General features: G+C 38.8%; 1 protein-coding gene, 1 long non-coding RNA gene and 1 other non-coding gene across 6 annotated transcripts; 1 reads left to right on the top strand and 2 right to left on the bottom strand.

The window, feature by feature from the left end:
* Positions 1-7154: 7154 nt before the first annotated feature.
* Positions 7155-13327, bottom strand: SLC25A3 (solute carrier family 25 member 3). Of its 4 annotated transcripts, none has more exons than XM_010989986.3 (8): positions 13186-13327; positions 12781-12941; positions 11099-11220; positions 9677-9856; positions 8982-9163; positions 8178-8350; positions 7577-7687; positions 7155-7494 (listed from the first exon to the last, which is right to left on the bottom strand). In XM_010989986.3, exons 2-8 carry the CDS (start codon positions 12935-12937, stop codon positions 7334-7336), a joined length of 1086 nt encoding a protein of 361 aa, XP_010988288.1. In that variant the 5' UTR covers positions 12938-12941; positions 13186-13327; the 3' UTR covers positions 7155-7333. The 4 variants fall into 4 exon arrangements, with proteins under 4 accessions (XP_010988288.1, XP_010988284.1, XP_010988287.1 ...); XM_010989982.3 differs by lacking the exon at positions 11099-11220 and adding an exon at positions 11379-11503 and having other exon boundaries at positions 13186-13296; XM_010989985.3 differs by lacking the exon at positions 11099-11220 and adding an exon at positions 11379-11503 and having other exon boundaries at positions 13237-13254.
* Positions 8419-8666, bottom strand: LOC116156643 (small nucleolar RNA SNORA53). The gene has a single exon (XR_004140486.1). It is a non-coding gene; the product is annotated as a small nucleolar RNA SNORA53 (small nucleolar RNA).
* A 59-nt stretch (positions 13328-13386) lies between the features above and the next one.
* LOC116156418 (uncharacterized) lies at positions 13387-16810 on the top strand. The gene is made up of 3 exons (XR_004140209.2): positions 13387-13579; positions 15597-15710; positions 16652-16810. It is a non-coding gene; the product is annotated as an uncharacterized LOC116156418 (long non-coding RNA).
* Positions 16811-22905: the final 6095 nt, after the last annotated feature.

Raw genomic sequence — 22905 nt, 5'->3', positions numbered from 1 at the left:
ATTTAAAACTTTATATAAAAATGTGTGTACAACTTAAAGGGCAAGAATCTTGTATGCACCCCCCCCCCACAACATACACACAGTCTAGCACTGGGAAATCTAGATGGGGAAGGCTCTGAATCCCCACTTGCCTTCACTGACTACCAAGGAGCATATAGTATGTGTGTTTGGGGCCCTAACTGGCGAACTGCCCATCAGGATCAGGGCTGTAACATTTATTATCCACTTAAGAGGAAGGGAGACTAGCAAGGTCACAGCAGGGAGCTGCAGGAAAAGAATTATGTAAGCCTTCCTGGGTCCTTCATGGCTCTAGGAAACAGAAAAAGGTCACCTAAAATGGAGTAGAGAAGTGGCATCTACAGCAGGGATTGGACAGGGCAACACAGATTGCAGGGGGCTTGCCAAGCCTCGGAAGGAGACTGCCCCAGAGCAGCACAACTCGTGTGTGGTGATGGTATGACCAGAAGCAGCCAAAGCAAAGAAGGAAAGTCTCACATTTAGAAAAGCATTAGCAATTTTACTTACATAAAATTCTAGAAAATACAATCTCATCTATAGGGGTGGAAAATAGATCAGTGGTTGCCTGGGGACCGGGATGGAGGGAAGCATAGCTTATAAAGAAGCACAAGGAAATCTTGAGGGGTGAAGGATATGTATTATCTTGATTGTGATAATGGTTTCATAGGTATGTATTTGTGCCAAGTTCATCAAATAGTTCTCTTTAAGTATGTGAAGCTTATTTTTCATTGATTATTCCTCAATAAAGTTGTAAAAAAAAAAGGACAATAACCTAAAAAAAAACCAAACCACCCACCCAGCATTAACCCATTTCAAATGCCTCACATGAAGTGTATCCAGATGCATAGAGCTAGTTACCTCAAGAAGAGTTTATGAATTTTTTCTTTCAATTTTACTGAAATATAATTGACATACAGCACTGATAAATTTAAGCTATACAGCATAATGTTTTGACTTACATACATCATGAAATGATTACAAGTTCAGTGAATATCCATCATCTCGTGTAGATACAAAATTAAAGAAACAAATATATTTTTTCCTTGTGATGAGAACTCTTAGGATTTATTCTTAACTTTCATATGTAACATACAACAGTGTTAATTATATTTATCATGTTGTACATTATATCCTTAGTACTTATTTACCTTTTTTTTACTTATTTTATAAGTTTGTACCTTTTGAATACCTTAATCCAATCCCTTCCAGCTACCTCCACCTCTGATAACCACAAATCTGATCTTTTTTTCTATGTTTGTTTTTGAAGTATAATTGACCTGCAATGCTATGTTACTTCCATGTACACAAAATAGTGATTTGATTTTTCTATACATTTCAAAATGATCACTATGATAAGTCTAGTTGCTTCTGTCACCATACAGAGATATTACATAATTATTGGCTATAAGCTATATTCCCCACACTACATTTAATAATGACTCACTTATTTTGTAGCTGGAAGTTTGTACCTCTTAATCTCCCTCACTATTTCTCTCCTCCCCCACTCCTTTCCCCTCTGGCAACCACCCGTTTGTTCTCTGGATCTGTGAGTCTGTTTCTGTTTAACTATGTTTATGTTTGTTCACTTGTTTTGTTTTTTAGACTCCACATATAAGTGAAATTATACAGTATTTGTCTTTCTCTGTCTGACTTATTTCACTTGGCATTATACCCTCCAGGTTCATCCATGTTGTCACAAGTGGCAAGATTTCACTTTTTTATGGCTGAGTAATATTCCATTGTGAGATATGTACATATATATACACACACACACATACATATATATCACATCTTCTTTATCCATTCAACTATTAATAGGCATTTAAGTTGCTTCCATATCTTAGCTATTGTAAATAATGCTATAATGAACATAGGGGAATATATATCTTTTTGAATTAGTGTTTTTATTTTTTTTTTGAATAAATACCCAGGGGTAGAATTGGTAGTGGGCAGAGCAGTGCCCTGGGTGTGTCAGTTGGTGTTGGCCCACAAACTGGGCAGAGCCAGGACCCAGGAGGTCTGGAGGCTGGTGCCTGCCTCCTGGTGGGCCAGGTTCTGACTCTAACGACAGCCCACTGGTGGATGGGGGGTGGAAGCAGGCCTGGGCTCTTTAGTGGGTGGAGCTGGATACCAGGGCAGCTGAATCTTATAATATAGCTGGCCTGTTGGTGGGTGAGTCTGTGTCTCCACCCAGTTAGTTGTGTGGCCTGGAGTGCCCCAGTACTGGTACCTACCAGCTGGCAGCTAGGGCTGGGTCGTAGCGCTACTAAGCGCTTAAGAGGGAGGATTACAAAATGTTGGCAACACCAGTACCCTTAGGGTGGAATGAATCCCAAAAATGGCTGTTGCCTGTGTCTATGTCCCCAGGCTAAGTCCCAGTTGCCTCCTGCCTCTCTGGGAGGTTCTCCAAGATCAGCAAGTGGGTCTGACCCAGGCTCTTTTAAAATTACAGCTTCTGCCCTGGGTCTTGGAGCATGTGGGATTTTGTGGGCACCCTTTAAGAGTGCAGTTTCTATTTCTCCCAGACCTCTGGCTTTACCATAAGTGAGCCCTATTGGCCTTCAAAGCCAAACATTCTGGGGGCTTGTCTCCTCCGGGCAGGACCTTTGGGGCTGAGAAGCAGGACATGGGACTCAGACCCCTCACTCCTTGGGGGAAAACTCTGCAATTGTAATTACCCTCCCGTTTGTGGGTCACCTACCTTAGTGTGCGGCTCTTAACTGTACTTAGTCTCTGCCTCTCCTAATTGTCTTGTTGTAGTTCCTTCTTTATATTTCTAGTTGTGGAATATCACTTCTGCTAGTCTCCAAGTTGTTCTCATCAATAATTGCTCTTTAAATAGTTGTAATGGTGGTGGTGTCTATGAGAGGCGAGCTCAGGGCCTTCCTCCGCCATCTTGGCCGCTCCTTGGATGAGTCTGTTTATGAATTCTTATACCAGGATGGCTCATGCCCAAGCCATAGGCTTTCTGCCATGAAAGAGTTAGCATTCAAGTTGATTCACATAGTTCTAAGTTGAGCCTCAAAAAACTCTCCCCACTTCTTTGACTCCGTATTACTTTCTCTTTCCTAAACTGCTGTAGCACTTGAAGTCTCCATCACAATTTTATTGCTTGTTTTTTATTTAAGCACCAGGTGTCCATTGTTCTCCACAAATTGTTTCATGGGTATCTGAAACTAGATTGTGAGTTTCTTGATTTCTCAATTCATGTCTTCTGTTTTTTAAAGTGATATTCTTTTGCACCTAGCACATAGCTGAGCAGAGTAAGCACTTCCACGCGTCTGTCTTAAATAATAGAAATAGAATCCATTATATATGGTAACAGTATTACTAAATACAGCACCTATTAGTGTTTTGCATACTTAAGTTCTTTTTCCAAACTATAATGATTTTTTTTATGCTGTATTTTTCCATAACTACAATGACAAGACAGGTTTATTGGAAGACTATTTGATTCATGTCTGTTTTAATGTAGTAGAAACATGAGACTTTGAAATTGGAGATCCTAGGTTCCAATCTTGGCTCTACCTAACTCTATGGCCTTGGACAAATTTAGTACCCATGAACCTTAATTTCTTCATCTGTAAATAAGAATGGTAATATCTACCTTACAGGACTGCTGTGAATATTAACATCTAAAGTGCCTGGCACATCTAATAAAGGGCAAAGTCATTAACTAATATAACAAAAAGTTATAGTATGGAACTGTTTTTTGGATAACAGCTCTATAATCCACAGGGAGAGTATCACTACAGTATACCCTAATGCAGTATTGATGTTCATTAACAAAACCAAATGAAATGTAAATTATGTTCATGTAATCATTTTAGCCAGACATAAGAATGCATTTTAGACATGAAAAATATTTAACAAGAAAATTTTCAGCACTTAAAAGTATAAATTCAGCTATCCAAAAATTCAGTTATGAAGAATATGTTTCTATCAGTATTATCTGGTGCTAGGTCTATTCATTATTGTAATAATGATTCACGAATCTGTCAATAACTTGGTAGCCATGCTAAGTGGGACTTTCTTGAAGGAACTCTCAAATCTGTCATGTCACTAGGCTTATTGTCATGATTTTGTGAAGTCAGATAGCCTTTGTGGGAAATACAGGAGAATGGAAAAGTTTGGATCCGTTTCCCAACAGTTAGAAAATGTAAAATTAATCACTTCAATAATAAATATGGTCTCTTATGGTTGAGTCATCATCAGCTTTCTGTGGAATTTCCCTGCTTTAATATCATTTAAAGTACTACTTGTGCAGGCAATAGAATCAGTATTGTTTATCCATTAGTAAAAGCTGGGTACATCATATTTTCAGATATTAATGATGTCTAAAAAGGAGTTTTAACCTAGGTTGATACAGCCCCCTGGTGTTGAGGTCACTGGTCTTTAAATGATAAAGATACTGCCCCTCACGTGAATTATCCTCCATCTTCAAATCTTGAATACACTGCATTCCACAAAGAAAGCTAGCTGATTTGTACATCAAATCACAGTATTGGGTAAGAATTGTATCTTGTGTAAAAGACGCATCCTCTAGGCTTTCATTCAGTACAGCAAACCTTTATTAAGTGACTGCTCCATGCATGGCACTTTAGGGTCTATAAAAACACACACGATCATATGTTATCACTTATGTGTGGAATCTAAAAATGATACAAATTAAATTATTTACAAAACAGAAATAGACTCACATAGAAAAGAAACTTATGGTTACCAAAGGGGAAAGGGGTGGAGCAGGGATAAATTAGGAGTTTGGGATTAAGAGATACACACTACTATATATAAAATAAATAGGAACCTACTGTGTAGCCCAAGGAACTGTTCAGTATCTTATAATATCCTGTAATGGAAAAGAATCTGAAAAAGAATAGATATATTTATGTATAACTGAATCACTTTGCTGTACACCTGAAACTAACACATTGTCAACTATACTTCATTAAAAAAGAAAAAAAAAATAAAACCAGAAAACTTTGGAATAGTTGCTTTCTAGGAAACTCGAGTCACCAAATACTCATAAACCATATCAATGGTGAGGTTAACACCTCACGCATGTCCTATGACCACTTATGTGAATGCAAAGTCAGGACTCTCTTATAAAAGAGGTAAATGATTCAATACATAAAATCTGAGGTTACAAGCTGTTAGGAGCAGCTAGGTTATTAAGGTACATCACTCTTTGATACATCAGGAGAGGTGCAGCATTCAAATGCGAACTACAGATTACCCCTCAAAGTTTGAAATCAGTTTGTTTCTTATCTATGTGGTATCTCAGATTTTTAACAATTATTTTGTGATTTATCTCATAGATGAAAAAAATGTGTAAACAGTATTATGTTAAAGAAAACAGTATACAACTCCTAATTTAGCAGCAAGACTGCCATGCATCAAACTTGGTGAACATTGTGGACACTTTCCCAAAAACGGTATCAAAACATTTCATGAAGCTTTCACACAATGGAGATTTGGCTAAGGTGGAACTTCTTCAATTTTGTTGTACATGTCACTAGGTATTGCATAATTTAGCAAAAAAAAAATCAGGCTATTTTAGAATTTGAATAGCTCTCAAAGATAATCTGAGAATTGAATCATTTGATCTCTCTGGAAACTACTATGCAATGCTATCTTGTCCTAGTGTTATGATGTAATTCAATTAAACTACTAATCATGTGTATTCATTCCATGGGGTTCTGCTTTGTAGAATTGACATTAAACCAAATGTGAAAATGTTATTAAAATTTCCTTATTAGAATCTTTACTTTCAGCATAAAGGCCAAGTCCTAAGAAAGATTCAGCTTCTGCTTGGCTCTTCAGAGCCCTGAAGTAAGGCCAGCTGCCCGGAAGCCATCACGCTGTGGATTTTGAGGAAAAGACTGAGCCACTAGTAACAGGGGGATGCTCAAAGAATCTCTCTCTAGCCTGGATGTGAAAAAGCCTTTGGAGATGACCCCAGAACTACCATTTGACTGTAACTTCTTGAGAGACCCAGCAGAAGACTCCAGCAGATGCTCCTAATTCCTGTCCCACAGAAAATACGAGATTATATTGTCTTCATGCCATTACATTTCAGATGATTTGTTATACAGTAGTAACAAATGCACACTTGGTGACACCAACTGACCTTCACTTGTTCAGGCTCAGACTGCCCAATTTGAGTTTGGTCAAATATATCCATAACCCTTCCTTTTCCTCTGCACAGTAAAGTAAGATTGGAACCTTAAACAAGACCAGGTAATGATAGTTAATGAACATGCAACCAGATACACCTGGTTTCTAAATTTAGTACACTGACCTCACAACATGGGTTTATAATGAAAACATTTGTCTCCCTCTTTAGGCTCCTTCAAAGTTTTTTCCCCAGAGGCCCCATTCTGCATACTTCACTAGGACTATCAACTCAACCCAGACACCTCAGGCCTCAAGGTAAACCCAAAGGCCTCAAGGTAAAATGTAATCAGACTTGAAAAGCAAACCATATTATAAATTGGCCTTTTATACTTCCTAACCAAACTTAAGAATTAAACAGTGGCTGACTTTCTAGAAGATTATGCTTTAATATGCCAGTATGCTCCTTTCCCAGGAGCATTCACCTACTTCGGTTGTCAAGCAGGTACTCTTCCTAAAAACTAAACTGAAAATAGTTTATGGTAAAAATTTTTGTAATTTAGAAAGTCAGATTTATGTGAGAATTAAGTTACCTGAAATCACTTTTAGCTATCAATTGCTTTGGTCCTTTAAAAAAGTCATCCTAACAATCAGCCTAATTTAGATTACTTTCTTTTAGAAATAAGGATTAGCAAACTGATTAGAATTTTTAAAAGTACAGCACATCACAAAATTATGCTGAAATGTACTTGTCAATATATAACCACAAATGAGTATTTATCCATATTCAAATTTAACAATTAAATCAAATTTTTAAAAATTTAGAGGATGGCTCCTAAAAATGTTAAGAACTCCCTTGAATGACAAAACTTGAGACATAGGACAATTTATGAGTAAGGGTCACAGTATTCAACCAACAGTGCATTTTTTCCTTCAGGTTTTAATATATGCTTAATTCTGTCCATTTTAGGGTTCTTTCTTTAAAAACTACTTTAAAAAATAATTATCAAGTCACAGACAAATCATGAACAGTGGGGTTTATTTCAACAGTAAGTTTGAAACTCCTGCCTTTGGCAAGAGAACTACAGTAATTATATCAGAACAGACAATTTCCCACACTGTCAAATATATAAAAGTTCCTTTTTCATCTTCCTCAACACTGATCAACAAGTAGACTCAGTCCACATTTGCTTCCATCTATCTACTGAGTTAACCCAAGCTTCTTCTTCAGAGATTCTGGCATCTCAGGTGGAGGAGGGCGAGGAAGCCTGAAGTAGACCTTCACAGAGTCATAGATGAACCACTGTAGTGCAGTCAGAGTGCCAATCATGATGATACGGGCAAAGAGTCCCTTCCACACACCTGGATGAAATATGAAACGTGAATGAAAAATATAATGTACTCCAAAGTGTTATTCTTTCTTTGGGGGGGGGGGATATCCTACCTCTAAATCCAAGTCTCTTGAGGACCTGAGAAGCACTGCTACCCTTCTCTTTATTCAACACAGACACCACAGAATCAGCAGGATGAGAAACAATGGCACAGAAGACTCCAGCTGAAAAAAGTCAAGATGTATCATCCAATATGGGGTCAGTTAAAAAATGTTTTTTCACATCATAGCCAACAGCCTTTTCATAACTAAGTAATAAAATTTTCTTTTAGTACTAAAAGCAAAATTGTATTTTAGAGTGAGACTGACAAGAAAGGTTAGAAAGCAGTCTATCTTATGTAGAACAAAACAATTCCTCAAGTTTTATATTGATTTTAATGCTTTCTCTTGAATTAAAAATTTGTTCTTGGAAAAACTAAAGGAAAAATAAATGGTGCAGCAGTGAAGTCAATATATTTCCAATCTTAATTATGACATGCAAACCATAGAACAATTATTTTAGGAACTAATTAGCAAGTATTTATGAATCCTGAAGAGCACATAAAATGGGAAGATAAACTTCTCTGGAATACTTTTCCCTTACAAAAGAGGCCAATAATGGAAATAATTATTTATCCTTAATTTCACAGCCAAGCATGCTCTAATAATTCCATACCTATGTAACCTGCCACAAATGTGACAACCAGCTGCTCTGGCTTTGAACATTCACTTCGGGGCTTGGGAACCACAAACTTGTACAATGCTTCAACAGTACGTTCAAAGCAGGCGAACTTCATCATGGTGTATGGTATCTGTCTCATCCAGAGAGGAGCAACCCCCTTGTAGAATCTAGGAAATCAGAACACTTATTTTACTCAGTTGCATATGTTCTAGCAGAGATTTTCATTATTAACTGAAGTGTCCGCACACCAGTCGAGTCCTGATAGTAAAAAATGGCAGCACAATTGCATGTCATTTCTATCAGAACCTAAGACTAACATGCAGGTATATTTATCTCACATGCCAATGACTCAAGCACCTTTGACTATACAACCAAAAAAGTTGCTGGATGTTTCTTTGACTGGAACTACAAGAAACCAGAAGTTTACAAGTAGAACTCAGTTTAAGATTGGCATCCACAAAGGTGGATCTAAGGAAGCATGTTGTGACCTGACTATATGTATAAATGACAAAAATTCTAACAAAGGCACCCCCCCCCAAGTTAAGAATTAATGTTTAGGTCAAATACCAAGTCACTTGCAAACTGACAAACGATTCACACTTTAGGGGAAAAAAAACCCCTCAATTCAAGGCTCAAGCTATGTACCCACTTATCCTTGTCTCTAGAGTTTATGTTCCACGTGAGGGAACAAAATAGGTATTAAAAAAAAGAAGTCTGACAGGCTTAATTAAAGCTAACAAATGCAGTTTTCTCAAATGACTATTTTTATACTACATATTTAGGCAACTGTGTACTTACGCCTTTAAGCCCTCTTCCTTATACATTTTGGGAGCTGCATCCCTCAAAGTGTTGGCATAACCTGGTTGGGTTTGAATTCGAACCTTAGTAGCTTCCATAGGAGCCAGAGCAATGTCAGCGAAGAATTCAGCACTGGCAGAGGCAGCCAAATATAGTGACGTGCGCCAAAGATAGGCATTCTCCTAATTGAAAAACGGAAGGAGGCACGTGAATTGCTCTTGCCTTAGCTGTTCTCAACTTTAAGGAACAGTTCTAGGAAACAGTTAAATGTCAGATATTAAAAGTGTTTATCACACAGTCCATAGATAACACACACGATGAGACTGAATATATGTTCTCTCTCATAACCTCATTAACTACAGTACACTGTGCATATTTTTTGAACATCGAGGTGCCAAGGATAGTTGCCCCTTGAACTATACAAAGGAACCTTTCAGTCTTTCTCTTAAAGACTCAAAATCCAACTTACTTGGAAAGCAGCAGACCATAATAAAAAGCACTGAAATCTAATGATTATAGTTTCTTTTTCTCATCCTGTCTGTTTCAACAGCCTTATGATTTGAAACATGTTGTCCACCCATTCTGAGACCATTTCCTCAGTTCTAAAACAAGGTGGGTCAAACAAAAACCTAAGATTCTTTTTGGTCTTACATTTTAAGTTAAGAGCTTAGGACTTTGAAAGTTAAATTACGTACCTCTCCAAGTACGTTGCTATACAAAACTTTGAAGACCTCATAAAAGCCAAACTTGCAGAGCCCTTGCAGGGAGTAGCCAATGAAAGTCGGAGCCCATCCTTTGGCCAAACCACGAACACCATCTTCTTTAAGTGTAATTGAGAATCCATTAAATATGCCTTTGTACTTTTGTGGGTCCACCTTTATTTAAAACAAGAAAAAAAATTAATTAAATGTACCAAAGAGCTAATCACAGTTCTCATAGGTATTTAATTGTTATTTTTAGTTTTTTCTCTGGGTTCTAAAATAAACTTAAGTAACTACACAAAAGATAGGTAAATATAAGCTCGCTGCATGGTATCAGCTTAATATCTAAAAATATCTTTGTAAACATAACTTTCTGTACAGTAAGGTCTAACTTTCTTTCAGTCAGATTTAAGTCTTGGAGGGTTAGTTAAGAGGATAAAATTCCTGTAAAAATACACAATAAAACTGAAGCTTAAAGACATTTTCCCACCACCCAATTCTACCACTTAAAAAAAAAAGTCTTAAAGCTACTGCATAAACAATAGATATGTCTATATCTCTGATATATGCTAGCCCATTAAGTAGATTATAAAGTTTTGTGAATTTAAGAGTCAAATTAAATACATGTTAAAAAGGTACATCAACAAGAGAATCCTCTTTTGACTTAATTAACTTAACTTTAAGAGACATGCATAAGAAGTTTTAGCAAAGGTATACTTAATATTCATTCTATTACTAATGGGGGGAAAGAATCTTATCTATTTCTGCCAGTACTAGAGGGCTGGTATACATCACCTTCCTCTCCCTGCTAATATTTCACCTTCCTTTCTCTTTTACGTAAGTAGACTTCTAATCCTGTTTGGGACAAATAAATTTTTGATGTTTGATTATTTGTGTTTCAAGAATTCTAATTAAGATATTTTAATTGTAAAAAAAAAAAAAACTTACATAAATATACAAGCTATGCCCACAAATTTTTAATACTAAAACAGAGTCTTTTTTTAATCTACAGTGTTCTCTGCCTTGATCTTAACAAGTAAGGGACATGCAGTTACTTCATATAATACCCAAAGAATGACTGCCTACTCTGACATGTAACTGCTTGTAAAATGACTATTTGGACACAAAAAATCATCAGGCCTTGAAGAACTCTAGGGAGAACTGAGCCCAGCAGCAAAAAATCATTTACAGCCAGAGTTCGAGATCAACAATCTACCCACACGCTTATTTTAAAAGAGACACTTCTGGATTTAAAATATGAGTAAAGCTCATGAGTTAAAGAAATTTTGCGTTTGGCTTCCTACTAAAATTTCTAGCAGTTGTGTTGTCTTCAAATTTTTCTCACTTGTGAAGTCCTTTAACATTTGGAATTAAGTCACACACGAAAGAAATGCTCAATGTTGTCTCAATACAAACCTGCATACGGCATTTCACTAAATCCAGAGGAACAACAGCAGTATGTGTCAGACCACAACTTAAGACCCCACCAAAGCCACACAGTGCATAAAACTTCGCGGAGCCATATTCACAACTGTACTCTGTAATAAGACAAGACACACCATGCATTTTAATATAATACTCATGTTACTGGTTATCAACTTACCTCCTGGATAGTTAGGTCTCCACACAGCTTGTTAGTAGGTAACAGCCATGCTTCAACAATGTGCTTTACTTAATCCAACATGCAAACACAAACCTGCATTCTGCATTTAACCAGATCTAGAGGAACCAATGCTGTATGTGTTGAGCCACAGCTAATAATTCCTCCAAGTCCACAAAGGATAAAGAATCTGCCAGATCCATATTCACAGCTATACTGCTCTGTTTGATTGAAAAAAAATCAAGTAAGTATTTCTTCAGAGATGACTAAGGCCATGGGAATGAAAAAGAACTATGATTCCCCGTGAAACAGTACTATCACAACCGAACAGCTCTGGCTACCACTTACAAGTAAATTAAAATTTTTCACCTAGTGCACACAAGAAGTTCACTGCCAAAATCAAAATAATCATTTAACAATTTTGAAGGTTCTGTGAGATACTCTCATTCTGCCATATAAATTTTAAAAAGTTTTCTACACCATTAATAGCTCTTCGAATTAAAGTTAAACTTCAAATTATTAACGGCTGATAAGAACACACTTCTGAGTACAAACTCGGAAAGAGCAACTGACATGTAAAAGCTTGCAAATGTCTAAAATTACCTGTTACTAACCAATACTAGTCCCACTTATGGATTCCTATAGCATAAAACTAGATAAACAGACTCCTGTAGTCAAATACATTTACTACACAAATGACAACAGACCTAACTTTCTAAATTGAAAAATCGAATGATGTAAGGTTTCTTTACCCACACTGAAGACACATAAATGATTTCTTTAAAAAAAAACCTTCACATTTTACAGGTACAAGGTAGACTGTTTTCAGTAGTCCTGCAATTCAGATTTCAGGTTTCTCTGTAAATACACTACACTGGGATTTAAAATGCACAGAATTAAGATAAAGTTGGGTCTAATCATCAAGAATCCCGAGAGAGAAGATCAAAGGGATTCCTATCGATTATTTTATCTTTTCTATAGTCTCTCTGGGGCTGCAAGTCAACTAGCCACATTGAAACAAGGGATCCAGTTATCTCACATAGCTTGTGTCAACTAATATCAGACTTAATACTTAAATGAGAAAGGAGTATTTTTGAAAAGAAAATTACAGCAAAATCAAAAAAGATAATACAATTGGAACTGCCGTGGCGAGCTGTTAGGAAAGGCTTTATTCAGTACTTAGTCTGCTGACCAAACGGGCTCGGGCGGAGAAGATAACGAGCCAGTCACGGCCTCTATGCCTTTGCTCGCTCGAGGGCGCGGAGGTCACGGAGGGAACAGTGCCTAGGCCCTTCGACGCCCTTGAGGGAGGTCCAAGGTTCCGAAACCAGCCAATGGCGGAAAGGTCTGACATTCTCCAACAAGCAACTAGGCGCCGTCCTGCGGTGCCGCGGGGCTAAGCTCGTCGTCCTTCCCTGTTCTACACGCCGGGCCAGGCCAAGCAGGCCAAGCGGACCACGAGACCTAACGACCGTATCAAGTCAGGGTCTGACCTCACCTTCCACAGCAGCGGCTGCCAGGTTGCGGGAGCAACGGGGCGGGCCCGGGGGACCAGCCGGGCTGCTGCGGGGACCGGTAAGGCCATCGTGCACCAGCTGCAGGTGGGGCGCGTTGAAGGGGTTCGCCCGCGCCAGGTGCGCCACGGACGAGAACATCTTCCTAGGGAGGACAGAATAGCGGTCAGAGAAAAGGCAGAGGCGCTGTGAGGCCGGCCAAAGTCATCTGCAGGTTGGGAAACCCCCACCCCGGGCCTTCTCTCTTCCCGCCTCCGCGTCCTTGAGGAGGTCAAGGCGGCTTCCCCAAAGGAGGAGGCCGACCGGGCCTACAGCCAAAGCAGTGCCCCACGGGGGGCTCCGCGCTCCCCTCCCCGCACCCACCGCGGGGAAGGCCGGGCCACACTCACTCCCTAAGATGGCGAACTCACACCCGCTCCCAGGGAAACGCTGCGGCTTACAGAGGCCGAACGTCCTCCTGGCCTTTAGATCTGTGCCCTTCGCGCGTCGTCAGCAGGACGCACACAGTGCGTCACTATAGGCAGGCGGCACGCATTGGCCGAGAAGAGCGCCGAGGCCTTAACGTCATCGCGCTCTCCTAGCAACCGTATCCCCGCCCCAACCTCCCCAGCCCTTCCGGCCCGGCTTCTGCGCAGGAGGATTCTTTCTGCGCAGGCGCGCATGCCGGGCCGGCTATTTGAGTGCTGTGGGATTGTGCTCGTGACCTCCGTTTTTTGTCTCTTCACCTTCAAACGTCTCTTCTTGACTCCGGCGCTTCAGTTCTTTGCGTTTAAATGAGTCCTGGTACAGTATGTCACTTAAAAAGAAAAAGAAAGGCAAACCCCGAATACTTGTTGTATTATTTCAGTGTTACGGTTAGAATGTCACTGCAGTATTTTGTGTCACAACTTCTGCCATTACGGTACTTTTTTTTTAAAGTTCTGTCCGTTGACATTACACATAGACATATCTGCATTTTCCATCAGACTGCAGGAAAGTATTTTAAAAGGAAATGGGTAGCAGGACCTCCTAAAGTAAGGCAGATTGCTGATTTCATCACAATAGTTTATATAACCCCTTCAAACATTCAATAAATCATTTTTAACGCCGGGGGGTATAGTGATGAACTAGAATGAAGGTGACTGGCAGCAGTTTAGTAAATCTAGAAAATCTTTACTAGATTCAGTTAAACAGAGAAGGGATTAGTTTAATTGGGAGGAGTTTAGTAGGAATCAAACCTCTGTTAAGAGTTCTGGGTCTATCATTTTCCCAGCTATTAATAAAGCAATCTTGGGAATCTACTTGATCTCTGTGTACCTTTTTCTTTTTCTTAGCTTATTTCTTTTGGGGGGAGGTAATTAGGTTTATTTATTTACTGATTTTTTTAAGAGGAGGTACTAGGGATTGAACCCAGGACCTTGTAGATCCTAAGCAAGCACTCTACCACTTGAGCTATATCCTCCCCCTTTTTGTGTATCTGTTTCTTAAACACAAGATGGAAGCAGGGCCAGCCGTATGGGCTTGCTAGCTAAGCAGTTATACAGGGCCCTATGCTTGGTTTATGGTTCTGCTATCACTGTTTTAGAAATTCTTAATAATTAATAAACAAGAGGCCCTGTATTTTCCATTTTCCACTGGGCCTTGCTGATTATGTAGCTGGTCCTAGATGGGAGTAATACCTATCTTGCATAGTTTATGAATCTCAGTGAGATAATTTCTAAAAGTGGGGATTTTTAGCTAAGGACCAGAGTTGGGGAGGGTGGGGGTCAGTGGATGGGAAGTTACTAAGAAGGTAGGGTAATTCTTGCTAAATTGACCTAACAGGATTCTTGCAGAAGGCTGGCCGAGGTTATCAGATATCACTTGGGAGATGAATTTGATCAGGTATTGAGGCTGATCAGATTTTAAGCTTGGAAGATTCTGGCTAAACCGACTTGACAGAATTCTTGCTACATTTGGTCTCTTTAAAATGATGCCCAAGATTGGGCTTAGTGGAAAAAGGGCTCAGAGTAGCCTGACTAAAATATGATCAAGGAGAGAGTCTCTGTCAACACCTTACTGTTCAGTATACCAAGGCAGTCTGGCATTTTAATTTCATTTAGTATGGTCCAACCATTGAATTTAAATTTCATCCAAACTATTAAGAGACACTCTCAACAATTTGAGCTAAAACAATGGATTGGGACACTTTCTTTACTGTACTCATAGCAATACATTTGGCTTGGTCTACCATTATATTTCTTCCATTTTATTTTAGTTATTGCTATTTATCAAGTTACCCCAAAATTTAGGGACATAAAACAGTGAACACTATTATCTCATACTTTCTGAGGGTCAGGAATCTGGATGTGGCTCAGCTATGTGGCCTGGCTCAGGGACTGTCATGGGGTTGTAGTCAAGCTGTTGGCTGAGACCGTGGTGGCTGAAGACTTGACCAGGGCTGGAGGATCTGCTTCTAACGTCGCACATGTGGTTGTTGGCAGGACGAACGCTTCAGTTTCTTGTCATGTGGGCCTTTCCATAAAGGCTGCTTATGACATGGCTTCCCTAAAGTGAGTAATTCAAGAAACAGCAACCAGAACAGAAGCTGCAGTGTCCTTTATAACCTAGTCTCAGAAATGACACACCATCACTTCTGCTGTATTTTATTGGTCATGCAATGAATTCTGATACAATGTGGGAAGGGAGGTGGGGATCGTTGGGGCCATTCTTGAGGCCAACTATTACACATCCAACCAAATATTCTCAGCCTCCATCCCCAGTCGTGTTGCCCAGATTTCTGTCATTGTAAATCTTGCACCCTTTTTATCTTACCTTCTAGGATCTCTTGCGGCAGGATCTAGAAGCAGTGGGAGCTACTGACAGCTGGTATTGAAGAAGATCAGCACACTCTACAAGGCAACTACCTCAGGGAAGGCCATGACAGATTTTACAGGTAAGGAGACTAGGTTCCACAGGCAAGGAAGGAAGGGCTATTTCTACTAGCAAAGGAGGCTCAACAGAACTTAGGGGTTCATGATCCCAGTGTCATCTGAATCTTCCCATATGTTTCCATTCACACTCCTCCAAAAAAAAAAAAAAAAACTTTGACAGGAGACCTGCAAGATTGGGAATTTAATTGCATTTAATTCAGGATTAGACTTTGGGTTTGTTTTTTAGAAAGCATAGCCTTGCGGATATAAGAAGGCAATTATGTATGTTTTCTGGTCCTATATCTCATCTTGAACTGAGAATTTAAAGCCCTAAGCTCATCATTTCCCTTCTCCCAGTTATCCTACCTGATTAGGGAAAACCAACCAACCCCACTGTAGTCCTTATTTTCACTTAAATGTTCTATGGAAGCATCTACTTGGTCACCGAAAGCCTTGCCTTCTTAAGCTATTTGATTACTACTGTCTATAGTTGATAATTTAAGAAACTGTTTTTGCTGATGTGTGCCACGGACAGTCAGTGTCACCTTTATCATTGACAGCTGGTCACCAGTGCCTTTAATGCCTTTAAATCCAGTCAGACCAGATAATCCAGAACAAATTCAGAGAAACCCTTAAGGTTTGGTTCTCCCTGGAATTACTTCCAATACCACTGTCTGTATCAGAGTTTGATCAGAGAAGCATAGCCACTCTGAGTCATAGGGAAGAAGAGATTAATTTTAGGGATTAAGCATTATGAAATTATTGTAGCTGGAGAAGAATTTGCCTCTGTGTCTGGGGTTGGACCTGGAATTACTGTAAATCAGTAGAGCTTACAGCCAGGTAGGAAAGCTGGACATGAAGTGGGGGTGAGCAGGGACAAACGAACCCACAAAGACAGACTAAACCCCATGAGGATAAACTAGACTGTGAGTCTGTCTCATCACCTCCAACCTTGATGATACAGGTCCCTGCAGGAGCCATGGTGCAGGTGTTATGGGAGCCACAGTGCTGCTTATGCATTTGGCCCAGGACTCAAAGAAACCAAAGGTCCAGGAGTTCTGAAAAAGGTCCATATCTGGCTTTTGCCCTGATTTAAGGTGAGCCAGTAAATCGTCAACAATGAGCATGAGCTGCCAGAGCACCTTATGTCCTACACTGACCTTCATTGTCTGATAAATGCTTCACTTCTGCCTTTGGAATCTTGCACGAATTTCCCTTGTGACCAGTCCTAACCCAGATCCATATTTAGGAGATAGACAATTAGACTTTGAGATGCTAGGGAGATAGAACATTTCAAGAGACATTTTAAACATTTCAAAGTTCAAGGAACTTTTTGCCATAGGCATTTCAAAACCTTAGAACTAGAAGTTAGGTTTGCCCTTGTAGATTTGATGATCACTTCTGTCATGGGGAATCAGAAGAAAATTCGTTAATAATTCCTAGCACAGCCATGTAATAGAGGGATATAATAAATTAAGCAAAGGAGGCTAAAATCCCTTTTCATATCTGCCCTGAGGAAAAAAGAGTAACATCCACTTATTTATTGTCTTTTTTGATTAGAAATCTTGTTTGGGTTTTTTTGTTGTTGTTGTTTTATTTTTGCATGACTTCATAAATAGAGTAGAGAGAAATTTGTCTCTTTTATCTGAAATAAGATAAAATGGACTTCACCATTAAGAGTGTAACTTTCACTCTGAAATGTTTTAAAATCCCCATTCTTCTTTGGAAAGGTATCCTAGGCTGACCATACAGTACCTTGGTTGTAAGACTAGGGGCGATCTCTTTACCAAAGTGTACTCCAAAGAGCAGACCCAGCTCTTGAGTCCTAGATTCAGCCTCTTGAAGTCACCCATGTTGGTGCAGGGAGGTGAAAACAGTGAAAGTTACATCTGTATAATCAGAGACATTGTATTTTATAGGAAATAAAAGGCAGATGAATCTCCTTACCCAGTCTTTACCTCTTGATATCTTGAAATTTCCTTATTCTTACAATGGAAAGCATAAAATATGCTTTGGCCCAGAGAGGAGAGCCATACCTAGATATGGCAGAACTGAAATAGTCCACGTAGGAGGTGCACACAAATGTGGCAACTTTAGTCACTCAGTGGCCACAATCCATCACCCTGACAGCTTTCAAGTAAGGCCTAGTCATCACAAATCTGGGTTCTTATAAAGCACTTGGGGAGCTTTTTAGACACAGATGTCCTCAGATCTCAAAAGATTCTACTAAGTAAGTCTGATGAGGAGTCCTAGAATCTGCCATTTTTTAAAGATCCTAAGGTGATTCTTACAAATAGCTAGGTTTAGGGACTGATGATTCTAAGGAATTCAAAGATAGGCATGAGCCTGTGGGATGAGCCTGATACAACACTAACAGCATCCTGAATTACCTGGTTTGCCGTGGATGTAAAGTACTCAGTTACTAGAAAAGAATCCTTGCTCATCTGGTTTGCTTCAGAGTGACTGTTCACCTGTTATTTCACATGCAGGAACAAGGTGCAAGGCTGCAGTGTACACCATCAGTCCCCCATACAAAAGGGGCAGATTCTTAAAGTGAGAGAAGTATAAAAGGGGACTGGGGAATATCAGCTCCTTAAAGATGAGCACAGCCACAGGCTTGGTAACAACACAGCAACTTTTAGGGAGAAATATGTACACCTGAAGCATAGTAAATATGGGGGGAAGGGTATAGCTCAGTGTACTTAGCATGCATGAGATCCTGGGTTCAATCCCTGTAACTCCACTAAAATAAATAAATAATAATTTTTTTAAAAAAGAACAGTAAATATGAAAAATAATGAATATAAAATGAAGGGAACAAGCCTTACTAAAAGAAGTAGTAATAGTTTTGTTCATCCTCAAATGGGACAGAGTATATCTAACACCTATATTTCTGTTTATGCCCTGGGTCATTATGAACTGAAATGTATTATAGTTTTATCAAAATTCAAACCTCACACAATTCAAACCATGACATATAAAACTACCATCCAATCCATAGATCCTACCCAAATTGCCCAACAGCATCATCATAGCAAAAACCAAATCAAAACAAACCAAGAATACCTTTTCTTCTAGTCCAGTATCCAGTTCAGGAGCATGCTGTATTTAATTTTCATGTCACTTTATGTTTTTCCATCTGGAACAGTTCCTCTATCTTTCTTTGTCATTTATGCCCTTGGCATTTTTGAAGAGTACAGGACAGTTATTTTGGAGACTCTTACTCAAACTGGATGTCTCTGATGTTTTCTCATGATTAGAGTATGCATTTAGGACAGGAATATCATAGGAATGACTCCTTGTTCTTTTCGGAGTATCACATCAGAAGGCATATGATGTTAATTTGTCCTATTACTGATGAGGGGAACTTAGATCACTTGATCACGGTGGTATCTACTGGGTTTCTTCATTGTAAAGTTACTGTTTTTATCTGTAATTAATAAGTAATTTGTGGAGAGATACTTTGAGACTATATAAGTATTCTGTTCTTCAGCAAACTTTCACATACTGATTTTCACATCTGTCAGTGACTGTTGTCCAAATCAATTGTTATTGTGATAATTGCCAAATAGTGATTTTCTAACTTTGTTAGCCGTTCATTTATTCTCCTGCAAGGAAGTGCTCTCCTTTCTCCTCTGATTCAGTTCATTCTTCATTTATTTATATCAATAGGGACTAATGGATTCCTGTTTTATTCAATGATTTAAAATGTAATACTAACATTATTTCTTTTGGTACTTATATTGTCCCAGATTTGTTCAGTGGGAACCCCTTTAAGCTGATCTTGTATTCTTTCTATAAGTCCCCATCATTTTTTGAGCACTTTGTTACTTTCTGGCACAGCAAGGTGTTCCACCTTATACTTTTTCTACCCCAGCCCTGGAATCAGCTATTTCTCTAGAGCTTTGGTTCTGTTTAGAGGAGAATAGCATTTATTTATTTATTTTTAGTTGTTTTCTTTGGGGGGGGGCAATTAGGTTTATTTATTCATTTGTAGAGAAAGTACCGGGGATTGAACTCAGGATCTTGTGCATGCTAAGCATGCACTCTACCACTTGAGCTATACCTCTGAGAATTGCCTGAAGTGAAGACAAGAAACCAATAAATTAAAGAAATGAAACAAAGCAATTTTTTTAAAGGAAAGAAAAAGTAACAGAGGGAGAAGAAATGCATTTGAGTCAATTGCAGACTTACACTGTTTTACCCCTAAATACTTCGGAGTGTATTTCCTAAGAAGAAGCATTATTTTCTTATATAAGCACAGTAAAATTGTCAAAATCAGGAAGCTTAACTTTAATATAATCTACAATCTACATTCAAAAATTTGTCAATTATCCCAATAGTGTCCTTTATAGTAATGCCTTTTTTCTGCTCCACATCCAATTCAGGGTGACACATTTTGCATTTAGGGGTCATGTCTCTTAGTTCCTTTTGCTTTGTAAGTTTCTCAGCCTCTCGTTGTCTTTCATGACATGGACAATTTTGAAGAGTACAGGCCATCTATTTTGTAAAATTTCCCTCTCTGATGTTTCCTCATGATTGGATTCAAGCTGTGTATTTAGGGAAGGAAGGAAGGCTCTGTAAGTGATGTATTCTTCTAAGTCCCTGCCTCAGGAGGCATTTGTTGTTGTTTTGCACCATTACTGGTGAGGTTAACTTCGATCACTTGGTTTAAGGTAGTGTCTATCAAGCTTCTTCACTGTAAAGTTACTGTTTTTCCCTTTATCATTAGTAATTTGTGGGGAGATACTTTTGAGACTATGTAAATACCTTCATTCTGAAAAATCTCACTTGCACTCATTTTCTTTTTTTCTTTTTTTTTTAATTGAAGTATAATCAGTTTAAAATGTATCAATTTCTGGTATACAGCATAATGTTTCAGTCATACATATACATACATATATTCCTTTTCATATTCTTTTTCATTATAGGTCACTACAAGATATTGACTATAGTTGCCTGTGCTATACACTATAAACTTGTCACCTATATATTTTATATATAGTAGTTAGTATCTGCAAATATCAAACTCCCATTTTATGCCTTCTCACCCCTTTTCCTCCCTGGTAACCATGAGTTTGTTTTCTGTGTCTGTGAGTTCATTTTCTTTTTCTTTTTTATTTTTATTGTGGTATAGTCAGTTTACAGTGTATCAATTCCCATTCATTTTCACATCCATTAACAATTCTTGCCTGAATCAATGACTGCCATGATGGCTGAAGATGGTAATTCTCTAAATCCTTGTTCTTTCTACATTTTTTTTAGTTGACTATTCTACTCTAAGAATGAGCTCTCCTTTTTTGTTTATTTTCTATCAGTATAGACTCTGGATTCTGGATTATAATACATTACTGTTATTTTGATGTTCAAGTTATTCCAGTCAGAGCCCCTTCAGGCTGGCTTCTGTGTTCTTTTAACATGTCCCATCACTTTTTGAGGACATCCTTATTTGCTGATGTGAGATATTCCTGGCTCATTTGTTCTTTTCATGCCCTAGTCTTTGTTTTTGTTTTTTTTTTGTTGTTGTTTTTTAAACAGGAAACAAAGAATTTACTCAAAACTACTGTAATAGAGGAGAGAGACTGAACTCAAGCCTGCTGAAACAAAAAGCAGGAAGGATTTTTAAGCACTGGTGTAAGCTAGTAGAAAAGTACTGGAGGAAGTTAGAGGGAAATTGGTCAACATGATTGTGCTATCTGTGGTTGCTAATTATCATTTATGGAATTGCTACGTTTCACTTATCCCTCAGAGACTGGGAGATAAGGGCACTGTCTTTCTTGATGGTTATATTTCAAAAGAATGGCTCTCAGGTCCTTGAGAAAGACGTTCTGGGGTTGTAAAACTAGCAAGCAGCTTCATGCCCTGGTCTTTGAATCAGTAATTTATCCCTGAATCCTGGGTTCCTTTTACAGAGTAAGAGTATTTAGGAATCTAATCCTTTCTTAAGAAAGGGCTCTCACATTATTGATCCTACTTATTTTGGGCATATTTTACTACAGATATTAGGTCCATTTGCTCAGGCTGAGAAAGCATTTCCCTTTACGTTTTCTGTGAGACCGTAAGTTCTACAAAGGTTCTGTTTTGCTTATCAGTGGGTTCTCAGCACCTGGAGTGCCAGAGATGTATACAGAGAGTGTTCCATAAATATTTGCTGAATAGTTTACATGCTGCCAAGAGAAACTTATTTGAGATATGGTTCCATTCTAAGTTCAAGGATCACTAAAGACCAGTTAATGTTCTTTGAATTCAGTTGTTATAGCCACTTATGCTGCAAATTTGTAGCTTAGAATAGACTTATATGTCCTACCATTTACCTTGATGTTTTATATTGTATTAGAAACCCTTAGGAGCCAACAGTTTAGCCAAAAAGTTTTCAATGTCCCTTCTGTGAGACTGTCATGTTTTCACGATTTTCTAAATAGCTAGGACTTGATTTCAGTAAATGTCATTCTTTTTTACTGAGATTGAAGCAGTACTGACATTCTATAAAGTCTGAGGTGTTAATTCAGAATGAATGGTTGAGTATATTATGCTTGTTTCCTTTGATAAAACTGGGATTATAGTCATTCTTTCAGGGGAAAAAAAAAGAAGCCATACTAGTTATTTTAATAGAATGTTTAATATGGGAATTGGGTCAACGGGCACTGGAGAATGGAAGAGGCACAAAGAGAACCCTGAAGTCACACAGATAACAACTACGGAAAGCAGTTACTACCCCTAGTGCTGGAGGAACCAAGAGAAGAGTTTGAGGTTATTAGGATTTCATAGCAGGGAGGAGGGGCCCTGGGAACTGGAGCCCAAGCCTGTGGGAGGGTGCTGCCGGGCTGCTGCTGGTGTCTCCCGAGGGGACACAAGGGGGCTGATTCTAGAAATGCTAGAAGAAGCTAGGCTGGGGACAGGAGCTAACTGGTGCTGCCGGAGTGAAGGGTGTGAAGATGCGAAGGATTCTGACAGAAACCGCAGGAAAGTCCCATCTACCTCCTGCCTTCTGATCTCTTGTAGCACCTGGTATTGGTGGAAGCTGAGATAGTTTTTTGCTCATCTCAGCCTTAGTGCCATAGAGTTACAGAGGAGTGGGCTTGGAGCCAAGAGACACTCACTTACAATAACTGCCATACAGCAACTTTAGAAGCTCTGTTTGAAAGCAGGCTATTACAGTGGTAAGTATAGACTCTGAAACACTACACTATAGTCAGCATTTGGATGCCGATGTGATCG

The sequence above is a fragment of the Camelus dromedarius genome, chromosome 11 (genome assembly GCF_036321535.1).
Source record: "Camelus dromedarius isolate mCamDro1 chromosome 11, mCamDro1.pat, whole genome shotgun sequence".
Lineage (NCBI taxonomy): Eukaryota > Metazoa > Chordata > Mammalia > Artiodactyla > Camelidae > Camelus > Camelus dromedarius.
Note: the sequence above shows the minus strand (reverse complement) of the source record. Positions and strands in the feature narration are given on the sequence as shown.

What these genes read in the sequence shown, in the direction of transcription:
- SLC25A3 (XM_010989982.3), bottom strand. Translation starts at nt 12,937, where the DNA reads ATGTTCTCGTCCGTGGCGCACCTGGCGCGGGCGAACCCCTTCAACGCG. An exon ending in AAGGAAGAGGGCTTAAAGGC is followed by an intron (nt 8,351 to 8,981) that starts GTAAGTACACAG and finishes CTGATTTCCTAG; the next exon opens with ATTCTACAAGGGGGTTGCTC. An exon ending in CAAGAGACTTGGATTTAGAG is followed by an intron (nt 7,495 to 7,576) that starts GTAGGATATCCC and finishes TATTTCATCCAG; the next exon opens with GTGTGTGGAAGGGACTCTTT.